Genomic DNA, 15,841 nt, shown 5'->3' with positions numbered 1-15,841 from the left:
AAACTCTCTACCTACTCTGACCCTATCCCTAGCAGCTGAATGTGATTAAGAGAAAACAATTAATGCTGACAAATCTCACTTGAAATTCACGACATCTTACATTGATTTTGTTTTGCTTTGTCTTTTGGTGTGTCCAGTAATTGCCTCAGTCGATTGACTTTCCCATTTTCATAGACGATTATTTCATAACTTCCCTCTCTTTACTCTCAGCTGGTTATCCTGCTTTCACCTTTCACAAGTTCTCATAACCAAATCCACTACACCTCACCTTAACCTGTTCCAAAACACTCTGCCTTCATAACCAAACCCCCACATTGTCTCTCACCAGGACACTATTGGTGAACTGTCTTCCCTACATTATTTTACTTTTTACTTCTAAGATGACTGCCATCATCAAGTAAACACACTGTAATTTCTCCAATCTTAAAAACTAACTTTCCTTGAGCCCACATCTCCCTTCTCTGCTCCATTATACTGTCCCCTTTTAGAGAAAAACTCCTAGAAAGTTGTCTATGTTAACTAAAAGACTTCCTCTCCATCCATTCTCTCTTAGACCTACTCTACTCAGGCTTTTGTCCCTACCACTATCCTAACCTCATCGGTCATTCTTTCTCAGTCTCCTTTGCTAGTTCCTCTTCATCTTCCTAATACACTGAACTCTGAAGTGCCCCAAGACTCAGTCCTCTGACACTTCTCTTCTTTGTCTACATTCATCCCTAGGTGACCTCATCAGTTCCATAGCTTTAAATTCCATATATTCATTGATGACTCTGAAATGTATATTTTTAGCTATGATATCTTCCCTAAACTCCAGATTCATATACCCTTTTTATATCTCCACTTGGATGTTAAATAGTCCTCTCAAATTGAATACGATCAAAAAGGAACTCTTGGGAATTCTGGTTCAGATAGTGGCAGAGTAGCATATATGCAACTAATCCTCCTGAAGATTACAATTGTAAAGTCAGGACAAGATATGTAAAACAACTATTTGAATGCACAGGAGAACAATAAAAAACAGGGCTGGAGGGGATTCAACTCTTGAAAGAAGAAACCACACTTGGTTTAATACACATTTATACAGCCTTTCCCCTAAAGACACTTCCCAGTCTGCACAGAGTGGCTGGAATTCAAGCAGAAAAACATAAACCTTTTGGCTAATGGTATCAGAGGACAGAGTGTAGGAGTACCAAAAGGACCGCAAACTGAGGGAGAAAATCCTAGAAAAAAAGAAAGTCAGCTTCCCCCAAAGCTTGAATATAGACTTTCTTTAATTCTTGGCTGATCCTGACATGTGTTTTCATGAGCTAGATTCTAAAGAACTCAGCAGAAATCAACTAAAAGGCTGAAAGAATTAACAAATTTCAGCTGCTGGTCACTAAAGGAGAAAGTTTGGAGTTTGAACCACATCATTTTAGAAGAACATGGTAAATAGTTTGATAAATACCTTTCCATTGAAATTGAGGGAGAGTTATACTTTAGAAGCAAATACTATGTTCTTGGACTAATGGACTCGCACTAATACTATAAGCAAAACTGAAACAGATCTGCTCTTTAAAAAAGTTTCCAAACCTTGATGTGGATGAACCTAGAGTCTGTCATACAGAGCGGAGTAAGTCAGAAAGAGAAAAACAAATATTGTATATTAACGCACACATATGGAATATAGAAAAATGGTACGGATGAACCTATTTGCAGCGAAGGAAAAGAGATGCAGACATGGAGAACGGACTTGTGGACACAGGGGGCAGGAAGGGGAGGGTGGGACGAATTGAGAGAGTAGCATTGACCTATATACACTACCATGTGTAAAACAGATAGCTGGTGGGAAGCTGCTGTATAGCACAGGGAGCTCAGCTCAGTGCTCTCTGATGACCTAGAGGGGTGGGAGGGAGGCTCAAGAGGGAGGGGATATATGTATACATATAGCTGATTCACTTTGTTCTACAGGAGAAACTAACACAACATTGTAAAGCAATTATACTCCAATAAAAAAATAAAAGTTTCCAAACCTGTACAAGTTTAAGGTGATGAGGCAGTTATTTAAGCACCTACAGAACAAAAATCAAGTCTCCAAAGGATTAAAAAGAAAGGTAACAGCATCTAAAGATCCACATATCATCCACAACATGCAGTATGTAATCAAATTTTTCTAGACATGCTAAAGGGAAAATCTGACTTGAGGTAAAGAAAAAAGGCAGTCAATACAAACAGACCACAAGAGGACCTAGAAGTTAGAATTAGCAGTTGGAAGATTTTTTTTTTTTTTTTTTTTTTTTTTTTTTGGTGGTACGCGGGCCTCTCACTGTTGTGGCCTCTCCCATTGTGGAGCACAGGCTCCGGACACACAGGCTCAGCAGCCATGGCTCATGGCCCCAGCCGCTCCGCGGCATGTGGGATCTTCCCTGACCGGGGCACGAATCCGTGTCCCCTGCATTGGCAGGAGGACTCTCAACCACTGCGCCACCAGGGAAGCCCAGCAGTTGAAGATTTTATTAACTATTATAAATATGTTCAAGGGCTTAAAGGAAAAGATGATCATAATGAGTGAACAGACAAATATCAGCAGACAGATGAAAACTATATAAAAAGAGTCGACTAAAAACCTAGAACTGATAATACAGTATCTTAAATATAAAAATTTACTGGATGAGATTAACATCATATTGGAGAAGGCAGAAGTAAAGTTTAATGAAATTAAAGGCAGACCTATAGAAATTATCTAATCTGAAGAAGAGAAAAAAAAATACATGGCAAAAATGAACAGAGATCTAGTGACCTGTGGGGCAATATTAATAGTATAACATACATGGAGTCCCAGAAGGAAAGGAGAGAAATAATGGGACAGAAAGATTATTTGAAGAAATAATGGCCAAAAATGTCCCAAATTTGTTTAAAAAATTTTTTTATGGGTAAAAAGACATTCAGTGAAGCCCAAAGAAATATCTAAGGGAAACCACCCCTACAGACATCATAGTAAAGCTGCTAAAAGCCAGACAAAGAGAAAAACATTAAGACATCCGGTGAAAGTTTTCACATTATATTGAGGGGAATAAAAATGTTGGCTAAATCCTCATCAAAAACAGTAAAGGCCAAAATGTGAGAACATCAGACATGTTTAAAGTGCTGGAAGAAAAACATTCTCAACCAAGATGTTTTTACTCTACAAAATTTTTTTTTTTACTATCCTTCAAAAAAGTGTAGACAAAATAAATTTCAGCTAAACAAAAACCAAGAGAAACCATCACCAGTAGAACTGTACTCAAAGAATTATTGAAGGAATTTCTGCTAGCTAAAGGGGAGTGACACCAGATAGAAACTCAGATCTATAGGAAGGAATTAAGAGCTTTGGAAATGAAAATAAATGAGGAAATATGAATGACTCTCTTGTTTGTTTCTTCTTTTAATTTCCTTATAAGACTGATTACTTAATACAGAAATTATTGCATTGTACTGTTGGGTTTATAACGACATAGATGTAAAATAAATGACAACAGAACACAAAGAATGGAGGGATAGTAGGTAAATGTAATTGTAATGTTACAAGAGTCTTATATTTTACATGAAATATTACCATAATAACTCTAAGTAAACTACAATAAGTTAATAAGGTATACTGTAATCCCTAAAGCAACCACTAAAAATCAATCAGAGACACAGTTGAAATGCCAAGAGAAATTAAATAAAATACTAAAATATACTTGATTAACCCAAAAGAAGGTAGAAAAAGGGAATAAAGGAACAAAGAACACCTGGGATAAATGGAAAAGAAATGACAATGCAGAAGGCCAAGACCCAATCATACCAAAATTACACAAATGTAAATGAACTTAACATTCTAATTAAAAATCAGAGATTATCAAGCCAAGATAAATATAAAAAGACCCAACTATACAGTATCTATAAGAGATGCACTTTAAATATAGAAAGGTAAAGGAAAGGAAATATATATACCAGGCAGACAATAAGCATTAAAAAGTTGGTGTGGCTCTATTACTATCAAACTAGACTTCAAGAAGAGGAGTATTACTACAGATAAACAGAGATATTTGATAATGATAAAAAGGTCTGTCCATCAGGAAGACATAACAGTCTTAAATATGCATGCATCACACAAGAGCTGCAAAATACATGAAGCAAACACTAACTAAACACTTCCTAAACACTAAAGAAATAAAATCCAAAATCAGAGTTGGATATTTCAACACACCTCTCTCAGTAATTAACAGAACAACTAGACAAAAGAAAACCTAGTAAGGACAGAGAAAATTTGACCACCATCATCAGCCACCATAATCGAACTGACATTTATAGAACACTATACAGAATCTTTTGAAGTTCACATGAACTATTCATCAAGATAATCACATGCTGGGCCGTAAAATGCCTCAATAAATTTTAAAAGATTAAACTCTTCCACTGTGTGCTTTCTGAATACAATGGAACTAAATTAGAAACCAGAAACAATAAGATCACTAGAAAAGCTTCTAATTGATGGACATTAAAAAAAAAAAACATACTTCTAAATAACCCATGAGTAATGAAGAAAGCATATATTTCAACTTGAATAATAATGAAAACACAACACATCAAATTTTGTGGGATGCAGTTAAATCAGTCCTTAGAGAGAAATTCATAGCTCTAAATGCTTATGTTAGAATACAGCTAAAAATCAATGAAATATTATATGGTCCATAGAAAAACTTAACAAAGCCAAAAGTTGGCTTTTTAAAAACATTAATGGAGGGCTTCCCTGGTGGCACAGTGGTTGAGAGTCCACCTGCCGACGCAGGGGACACGGGTTCGTGCCCCGGTCCGGGAGGATCCCACATGCCGTGGAGCAGCTAGGCCCGTGAGCCATGGCCGCTGAGCCTGCACGTCCGGGGCCTGTGCTCCGCAACGGGAGAGGCCACAGCAGTAAGAGGCCTGCGTAAAGCAGGGGAAAAGGAAAAAAAAAAAAAAATTAATGGAAATGAACTCTTGATTTCCTCCCACGCAAAAACAAAACAAGTAAAACCCTGAAATCATGTTCCTCCTCATTCCAGTAGATGGCAGCTCCCACAATACCAGCTGTTCAACTGCTTAAGCCTTAGATTACCTTTGACTCCTCTCTCACACCATATAAGTGACTCATCAGCAATTATATTAACTGTACCTCAAAATACATCTAGAGTTTGACCACTTTACACTATCTCCATTGTTAAGACTCTAGTCCATGCCATCCTCACCCATAGCATGAGCTTGGGTAGACCAGTGAAGTAGTCTCCAAACTGGTGCCCCTATTTCTACCCTTCCCCTACCCCAATCTATTCTCTGTGATAGCTGGAACCATCCTCCTACAACATAAATTGCATGGTATCATCTTTCTACTTAGAACTCTCCAATAAATACCTAACACAGAGTAAAATCCAAACCAAAATTCTTACCTACAAGATTCAACATAATCTGGCTCCTGCTATGTCTCTGATCTATCTCCTACCACTTATCTCATTCAGATATTCCTCAAAGACTGCCAAGCAGTCTCCTGCCTCAAGGCCTTTGGTCTTCCTGAGTTGTTTCTATTGTTTTCAACCTCTTCTTCATCAGGATTGCAAAAATGGTGATTTTTAACTCTAGTATTCTTTCTTCATTTGCTAGCTTTTTCTGTAAAGAGAAACTCCCCTTTGACAACTATTTGGTTGCACTAAGGTTCAATTCTATAAGAAAAGCAAGGCAATTTCTTAAGAAAAAATTTATTCTTTCCCTTTATTTTTCTTCTATTTACCATTTTTCAAAATAATGACACTGTGGTATAATAAAAATATACATTTGGTCTTTGTCCCTGGTTCCTAGCACAGAGCTCCTAAAACCCTTGGAATTTCCTGAGTCACAGGAGTGTCTTTTATTACTCATAACAAGCGCTTTTCGACAACATCTGAGCTTATGCTAATGAGGTGACTGGAGAGAGGGAGCTAGAGAGCTTCAGGATGGGGATGAGTCACTGGAAAGGCTAACAAGTGACTGGAGCATAGGAATTTAGCCCCATTCCCTCCCCCACCTCCAGGGAGAGGAGGGGGTGGACATTTCTCCAAAGAAGATATACAGATTGCCAACAAACACATGAAAGAATGCTCAACATCATTAATCATTAGAGAAATGCAAATCAAAACTACAATGGGATATCATCTCACACCAGTCAGAATGGCCATCATCAAAAAATCTAGAAACAATAAATGCTGGAGAGGGTGTGGAGAAAAGGGAACACTCTTGCACTGCTGGTGAGAATGTGAATTGGTACAGCCACTATGGAGAACAGTATGGAGGTTCCTTAAAAAACTACAAATAGAACTACCATATGACCCAGCAATCCCACTACTGGGCATATACCCTGAGAAAACCATAATTCAAAAAGAGTCATGTACCAAAATGTTCATTGCAGCTCTATTTACAATAGCCAGGAGATGGAAACAACCTAAGTGTTCATCATCGGATGAATGGATAAAGAAGATGTGGCACATATATACAATGGAATATTACTCAGCCATAAAAAGAAACGAAATTCAGTTATTTGTAGTGAGGTGGATGGACCCAGAGTCTGTCATACAGAGTGAAGTAAGTGAGAAAGAGAAAGACAAATACCGTATACTAACACATATATATGGAATCTAAGAAAAAAAAAAAAAGGTCATGAAGAACCTAGGGGAAAGATGGGAATAAAGACACAGACCTACTAGAGAATGGACTTGAGGATATGGGAAGGGGGAGCGGTGAGCTGTGATGGGGTGAGAGAGTGGCATGGACATGTATACACTACCAAATGTAAAATAGATAGCTAGTGGGAGGCAGCTGCATAGCACAGGGAGATCAGCTCGGTGCTTTGTGACCACCTAGAGGGGTGGAATGGGGAGGGTGGGAGGGAGGGAGATGCAAGAGGGAAGAGATATGGGAACATATGTATATGTATAACTGATTCACTTTGTTATAAAGCAGAATCTAACACACCATTGTGAAGCAATTATACTCCAATAAAGATGTAAAAACAAAAAAACAAACAAAAAAAACTCTTGAACAAAGACATTCCAAGAGCTTCCAGTAGGTGAACACACTGATGTGCTGGGAAGATGACACACCTGGGGAGTGCATGGAAGCTCCAGGTTCCCACCCTCCACATTTTGCCCTATGCATCTCTACCATTTAGCTACTTGAGTTGTATTTTTTAATAATAAATTGGTAAACCTAATTAAAGTGTTTTCCTGAGTTCTGTGAGCTGTTCTAGCAAAATAGCAAACCTGGGAGAGAGGAAGAGATTATGGGAATCCCTGAACATGTAAGTCAGCCAAGCAGAAGTGTGAGTAGCCTGGGCAACCCATCTGTTGCTGGCATCTCAAGTGTGAGGAGTCTTGTGGGACTGAGCCCTTAAATCTGTGGAGTCTGACACTAAATTGGGGTAGTGTCAGAACTGAATTGAATTGTTGAATATTCAATTGGTGTCAGAGAATTTGACAATCTCATAGATGTAATTCCCCAGCATCCTCTAAAGGTGACCAATGAGGGTTTGTCTGTTTTTAACAACATTATAACTCATGGATTTAGAGATATTTGTTATGATTCAATCCACTACAGTTATTATCCTTAATGATGCTCAAATTATACCAATCTTTGGCTAGTGGAAGCCTTTTTAAATTGGCTCCTGAATCCTTCTAACATGAACCCAATAGATTTTGATAGCTAGAAGGAAAAAATTTTAATATATTTGTCTGGCCCTTTACAAAAAGGTCCCTACATTGCATAGACTAATAGGAACACCTCACTCTTCACCATTTTATCATACTTTACATTTTCAGAATGTTGGACTGAAAATTTTTCATAGCAATCTGACTCAGTAAAAAATTCTTAGAATGGGTCAGCATCTATACTCAACACATTTATTTAATTCACACACAAGGAAAATGGGACTTTCAGTTTAGAGAAATAATGATGGAGACATGGTAGCAGAGGGTCAAAACCAGGAATAAAACAGCACAAAGATATATTCCTTGGAAATTCAATATTTAACATTATTGATAACATCTCATTTAATATTACTAATGGGACACTGTTATTGCAGCTTATTAAGGTTAGATGTTTTCATTTAACTGGATTAAATTTGATGGAGCTATTGAACCTGACTAAAGTAATATAAGCTATGAATGTCCATGGGAAGGTTTTAAGCTGCCTTTAAGAAGCATTTTTGGGAAACGAACTATCTGGACGCAAGTAGATTGCCTGGACTAGAATTATAAGTGTAGGCTAGGGTAGGCCAAAGATCTAGATTCTGCATTTGGACTCATGTCCAAAGATCTACTGCGTAATTGATCATGTGTTAACTAATAGTAATAAAAAATGTCCAGTACCCTGCGAATAAAGTTCATATTAAATAAGTAAATATGATGAACTGTGGACCCAGAAGGCATTTGGTGGCAAGAAAAGAGTCATTCTTTCTAGCAAATAGAGAAACAGAATTCACTTCCTTGTGTTGTTTTTTTTTATGAAGACAATATTTCTACTCTTAGTCTACTGATTTCAGCTAATGATTTCAGCTAAAGAACTCAATAGTCTTTGTTTTAAATCAATTAGTCTTAATAATGCTGAAAAAATGCTATATTACCCACTAAATTTTTGTGTGGCATTTTATTCTTCTACTATTTAACAATTTAACAACACAGTTCTGAGAGGCTAGAGTTCAGTTTCACTCTTTATGGACTTTATATGTTATTATCAGTATCCAAAGGAGAAGCTGGAACCTTGGAATGGACATATTTTGTTACTATTACTAAATGAATTCAGAAAGTCTTTAATTACATTAGGTTATTACCCTACCCAAACCCTTCCTCTTTAAGGTGCTGTTTCATAAATGAACTCCTCACTATGTTAGTAGAGACAAATTGGTGTAAGGGAAAGAGTAAAACAGATCTAATTCTGATGCCAGTTACAACTGTGTTACCTTGGTTAAGTACTTACCTCTCTGAATATGTTTTCTTCTGTGGAAAGTAGAAGGTAATAAAGCCTGCTCTGAACAGTACTCTTAACCAAAGTGGAACTGAATGAGATGGCATACATAAAATAATTATATGCTTAATAACTGCTAGTTCTCATTCCCTTATGATGCCAGTGCCTTGTTTCTAATGTTAAGTCTGCTTATTGTTTCAGTTTAACATTTACTGAGTGCCCAACACCTGCTGGGCACTGGGCTGGACACAAAGGCAAGGATGAGTAAGATCTGGCCACTGCATTCAAGTAACTCAGAATCTACTAGGGAAGACGAACAGATGTGTGAAAACTCATTTTGCTCGAACAGAGTTGAGAACTACCAAAGATCAGTTTACACTTTTTGTCCTTTATGATAAATACTAACTTAATTGTAAAAGTGTAACAGAAAATAAATTAATTTTTGCATCAATCAAGAGTATGTTAGCAAAATAAGCTTTATTCTTATAAACTTTTAAATAGTCTTATAAATAGAACATATTTCTTTACTATATTAAGGTATTTTCATTCATAAGAGCCACAAGACTTTTTTTTTTTTTACTTAACAAATAATAAATGCGATACTTTCAGTAAAAGTTTCATTGCTAAATAGCCTAGTTACCTTATAAGTAGCTCCTCCAGAAAAGGGCAATAATGTTTTCTTAAGTGTCAACTACACACAAGTATTCTACCAGGTGTTTTACGTGCTTTATGCCATTAATTTATACAAGGTATATCTTTTGGTTCTGAGACAGGCTGGGACCTGGGACTCTTTGCTGCAGTGCTGCAATGCCTGCACCTGGACAAACCTCTCCTCAAGCAACAAAACACAAAGACACGATCAGGGACTAAAAATAACTATGTGCATGTGCAGTTGGGACAAATTATGGATAAAAGATACAAAAAGACCAAAAAAACCACCCCAACTGCCACTTTTGAAGAGCTGGGAGCAAAATCCAGGTACTGCTCATGCCCCCTGAACTCAACACAACCAAAGGGGTGGGCAAAACACCTAAGCCACCCCTCTGGCCCGACCCTTGGACACACCCCTACCCTCACCCCATATAAGGAACTAGCAATTTCTATTGATTAGGGAAGGCCAAGAACTCTGGTATCAATTCTAACAATTTTTATAAAGCACATTAATCCAAATATGACTGTATAAAGGTTCCATAATGCATTGTATTTTCCATTTCAGTTAAACCTTTCTAAACTTGCAATTGCCTTAATTTGGTCTTTTCATAGGTTCAGGTAACCCCTTTTGAAATGGACAGATCATTTCTTGTCCAAGCAACAAGATGAATCTTTATACAATTTCCTTAGAGGCCAATAATTCTATGTTATTCTTGCTAAACAATAACTGAAAAGAGAAAAATGCTGAAAGTGTCTTTATACTCTAAAATCCCTTAATCTAAAAGGGATTTTTGTTCTCTGAAGAAAAATAAATCCTGTGATTACATGTCAAAATTTATTGTTGAGAGAATGAAATTTGCATTTTTATTGTACTGTCTTGAATAAATACTATAAGAGGATTATAAAGTATAAGCCTTGAATGTTCTATTAATCCTGATTACTTTAAAGTGCATATTAAATATCTAGGAAAATTGGTTTCACAAACCGCATGCTACAAGCTTTACTTGATTCATTTAAGACACAGTGGTGATTTTTAACACCTGTCACAATCTAATGTCCTCCACAAATATGTGCAGTTAAAACAAATCATGGTCAGTCTTGGCTATTTTGAACATGGTTATCAAATTATCAAATTAAATATGAATTAAAGACTAATATTCAGGTCTATACAACTAAGTTCCCAAGAGGTTCAGTTAGTTGCTTGCAAATTAAAAGTGGAGGTTTTAAAATCCCTAATATATGGGTTCATAAAAATATGTTATTGGTAAACAGTTATAGTCAAAATTTTACTCACACTACTAAATATAATATTAAAGAGAAATCTTGAGATTAAGATTTCATCTCTCCTAGTTCATTTTACCAAAGACACATATTCATACCAGTCAACACTGAAAAATATCCTGTTTTTAATCTTTGGACAATGAAAATTTTTTGTTACAAAGTTCATCATTTTCTCAAGTATTTTCTCCTGAATAAGTACACACATTTTAAGAAGTCAATTAAATCAAAGGCTTTCCACTATCTCTATCTTCATCTCTCCTCACCCTATTCTCTATCTTTTTTGTTTGTTTCAAGTATCTGTTTGCTACTGGCTAAGGTAGGGGAAGGGGAGGACAACACAAACCATGTGGAAACCCAGCCCTCCCCCATTCTGTCTTCCTTCTTGTTGTGGAGATCAGGGTGTTAGCAGGACGGCAAGCCCCCTAGAACTTCAGCTCTGTGGAAAAACACGAGCTGGGTCTTTACAACTACATTAGCCTTTCACTAAATATCCTGAAAGTCCCCCCAAAAGCGTGAAGGCGAGGGAATCACAAATTTAAGAACAAACTTCTAATTTCTTTAGAAGGCATTTGTCTTTTTTCTCACTGTTACACATCCAGACTTTAGTTAAGTCTCTTTTCTCTCTGAGATACTTTATTAAACTCAAAAAATTGCTGACAGTGATGAGAAACTTTGGGAAATTTAGATTTAAAATATCTGTTATCATTATTACGTATTAATAATAATGATACTACTTATGACATGTTAACACTGTTAAGGGCTTTACTCACAATTTATTTAGCCTTCACTCCAGCCCTCTGAGGACATACTATGATTTTTCCTATTTTGGAGAAGAAGAAAGTGAAGCTTAAAGCTGCTAAGCAAGTAATTTTCTTCTAGTCATACAAATCAAGAGGGCTAAAACCTGAACCCCAATCAGTTAAGACTCCAAAACCTGTGTTCTTAAGCTCTATCCTATCTTAACCTATATCTATATGGTAACATCTATATGGTTACTTTTGAGTGAGATAATTAATAAGCAGAGTGGTTATTAATGACCCTAAAATATTCATGATGTTACTGGAAACCAAAACCCTAATGCTTAACGCATATATATAAATTTAACTATCTTTCCAATTCCATACCTGCTCTCAAGGTAACCCGCCTGGTATATATTCTTCCATCCGTTTTTACTATACTCATACTACTATCTATCACACTATTATCTACCATGCTACCACTACACAACAATGTATGCTCATATATATATACAGGCTTTCAGGTTAGTTGTTCTCATAAAAATATGAGTATCCTATAAGCATTATCCTCACAGATCTTTTTCAGGTAAAAATATTAGGAAAGTGTGGAACAGGGAAATAAATCATATTTTATTTCCTCAGTACTTATCTATACATTAAAATAGCCTTGATTTAAGGTAAATTACTCAAATCATAATCTGTATATTTCAGAGGTTTCCATATATTGCCATCATATTTTGACAATAAAGACTTTGGAATACCAAAGCAGGGCTGTGCTTGCCTTTACCACTAGCTATATATAAATCCAAGTGTGGCGGGCTCTCAGAGGAGCCTGGCTCTCTGTCGGGCTAAGACCATCTTGCTGAAGAATCATGCTCTGGAAATGACAGAGGTCCTCAATATCCCAAGGTTGGCTTTTAAAAGTTAAAGATCTTCTTTACGATACTCACTAATAATCACTCACCTTTGGACCTGGTAATCCAGGTAACCCAGGATTTCCATGTGGCCCTGGTATGCCCTGCAAATAGTGAAAAAAAAAAAAAAAAAGAAAGATCATTCTTAGCACAGATCGAGATACAAATAACAGACAGTGGTTATTATAACATTCAAATAAATATTATGTAATTCATTAAAATGGATATATTATTTTACAAAGTTCTTTATCTCTTCTGAGATCTTGGATATTTCAGTCTTGGAGAAGACTAATTATAGAGCAGAACTGTGGTTTCTGTTTTTGCTTCAAAACACTGTCCTTGAGGTGTTTACGTCCCTTATTTACCACCCCATCTCCAGCCACATTGCTTAGTGCTACTTCTAAAAGTTGTGCAGAGTAAGAAGCCTAAAAATAACAAAGTGCAGTTGTTTAGTTACTCTCCTCTCCACATATGGTAACCCTTTCTGCACTTGGGTTTTTGTTTCTGCTATCATGCATACCTTAAAGACTTACCTCATTTAATCTTGCCCCCCTACACCTGCCCAAACCACGTTCAAGCATCAACTGAGATACCACCTCATTTTTAAATCCTGGCTACACCAGCATGAAGGGATTTCTCTTTCTTACTCATTTCCACAGAAATTGGGGCATGTAAAATTTATTTGCAATTAGTTGTATATTGCCTTGGGATATTTCTGTCATTTAAATATTTTATTGCTATTTTAACTTCCTTATGACATATGTTTAGTTTCAGAATTATAAATTCTTTGAAAAGAGTCTGTTTTTCGCAGGCTCAGCAGCCATGGCTCACGGGCCCAGCCGCTCCGCGGCACGTGGGATCATCGCAGACCGGGGCACGGACCCGTGTCGCCTGCATCGGCAGACGGACTCTCAACCACTGCGCCACCAGGGAAGCCCAAGAGTCTGTTTTGAATATTACCAGTGTAGTACTTAGCACATGGCAACGTCTCGATGAATATTTGTCAATTTGGAGAGTTCCCTGGTGGTTCAGTGGTTAGGACTGGGTGCTTTCACTGCCGTGGCCTGGGTTCAATCTCTGGTCAGGGAATAAAGATCCCAAAAGCCACACAAGGGAGGCCAAAAAAGAAAAAGGAATATTTGTCAATTTGAATTCAATAACTGCTTCTATTTACTAAATACCTACTATTGTGCAAGTAACTGTGTTAATGCTTTACTTTTTAATTACTAATCCTTATAACAATGCTGCAAGGTGGTTATTTACTCCCATTTATAAATGGGGAACCTTAGGTTCACACAACCAGCAAGTAGAAGACTAAGATTCATCTCCAGAAGGTCCTCCTATACTCATTTGGGCTTAGTACCACACCCCTGCGCTCTTCAGCTACACCTCCATCTTGACACATAAATAGTTATTAATTATCTATTTATCTGTCTTTTCACTTCTGAACTAATAGAGCATTATGTTTCAGAAAGGAGAGGGGTGCTGGCAATGCAAACACTGAAGGTATATCTAGCAAGATGAAAACTAAGGGCAAAAATTAGATTTCATGACATCTCATTCGTGTAGTCTTCCAAAACAAATTTCAATAAAGCAGATGGAAAAATTTATAAGGATTAACAAATGAGTTTTTGATGTAGATGTGGGTGCAATGGGTATAAAGGATTATTTCACAAAGCTCAGTAGTGCAAGAGTGAGCAAGGACAATAACTTTAGGAAAAATTAGCATCAATGAAAGTTTGAGATTTTTAAAAAAGATCACTTGCTGGTTGTTGCCAAATAACATAGAATCTAAGGAGAGAAAAAGGTCATGCTGTGGGAGAACAGCCTTAATGGTGGAGAGGGAATGCAATTAGTGCAAAGGTGAACTCAGTCCCTCAGGGAAGTAGGATACAGGGTTTCCTGACAGAAAAGTAGGAGGACAGAAATGGTCTGCTGGCTGGAAGAGAGGGGGCAAGTTTAGAAGACACTCTGGGAGGAATGTGGTAGGTCATCAAGTATAAAGAAAGAAATGTTAAACAGCTACAACGGAGTGAGCAATCATCTTCAGCCTCATATGGACAAGATCTTGATGTGAATAGGACCATTTAAAGTAACATTTTAGGGTGATTTTTCATTATGTTGTTTATATGATAAATAAAAATCAGTAAAGAAAGTGGATCATTTATGGCATTTGCATTTGTCTTTATAACACACAATCACAATTCTTTTTCTAGCTCTGTGAAGAATTTCTGCTAGTAGAAGTCCATTTTTTTTTTTTTTTTTTTGAGGTTGGAAAGAAACTAATTCTAACACAGTAATAAATCTTTTGTTGGACCTGTGTAATGTGAGAAACTACTGCTTATCCTTAAGGCAGCTTTTTTCCTCAGGACAATTACTTTTTTACTTTATAGCTCCAATATTTTCCATTATATAATCCAGGAATGTACTATTTTAAGGTCGCCCACTCTTTTTCATTTCCCAAAGTAAATGAACCCCACCTTGGACTATCAACTGTAGATGAGATCACTTTATAACTAAGAATAATGTTACAAATAGCACTCAAACAGTCACTAATCTACAAATTTGATTATCTTTCTTGAGCATGCTCACAGAGAATGCTTTGGGGCTGGGTGTTCATACTCAAATAAACAGCTGGCACGTATTCCCAGGCTTCTCTTGAATTGGCAAAGGTAGGGCTAATTTCCTACCTTTGCCAATCCAGGGCAGATTTCCAAGGGAAGTACATACTGTACAATACTAGGAAAAAACATACTGGAAAGCTACCAGTTCTAACAGCAAGTGAGAAACGGAGGTCATCTACTTACCCGTGGACCTCTCTTTCCTGATGGACCTGGGATACCTGCTGGGCCAGAAGGACCCTTGGAAAACAAATGCCGAGATATTAGGCATGATAACAGATGCATCCTCTCTCACAAGTCTTGCTAAGAGTCTCACTCCAGGGGTCCTTTTCCATCCCTAGTTACCAGCTGATGATTTTCAAACAACATGAAACCCCTCACCCTAATCAGCAGGGGTGAGAGCTAAAACTCAAGACGTCCTCTTTAATCTGGCTAGATATGGCAGCAGGAAGTCTATGACTTATGGTTACGGCCACTGTATCTGGTTTTCACAGGGACCATAACTAGTAGTTTCGTGGGTAGTTTTTTACCTAAATTTACTTTTACTACTGAAGGAGGAATTCAATTTAGGGTTTAGAGACCAACAACTACAGGTTTTTTCAAACACATTTCAACAGAAGACTTGCCTTGAAAAATTAAAGCACTAACCATTTTATGTTCTTTTAAAAGG

General features: G+C 37.0%; 1 protein-coding gene across 1 annotated transcript in view; it reads right to left on the bottom strand.

Moving 5' to 3' along the window:
- The window catches only part of COL24A1 (collagen type XXIV alpha 1 chain), a 392,516-nt gene that overhangs the window by 342,191 nt on the left and 34,484 nt on the right, over positions 1–15,841 (bottom strand). Inside the window, exons 4-5 of the mRNA XM_004262981.3 lie at positions 15,358–15,411; positions 12,601–12,654 (exon numbers count right to left, since the gene is read on the bottom strand). Of these exons, the coding sequence (XP_004263029.1) occupies positions 12,601–12,654; positions 15,358–15,411 (108 nt within the window). The remainder of the gene's footprint in view (positions 1–12,600; positions 12,655–15,357; positions 15,412–15,841) is intronic.

Source organism: Orcinus orca, chromosome 1 (assembly GCF_937001465.1).
Source record: "Orcinus orca chromosome 1, mOrcOrc1.1, whole genome shotgun sequence".
NCBI classification, from domain to species: Eukaryota; Metazoa; Chordata; class Mammalia; order Artiodactyla; family Delphinidae; genus Orcinus; species Orcinus orca.
Note: the sequence above shows the minus strand (reverse complement) of the source record. Positions and strands in the feature narration are given on the sequence as shown.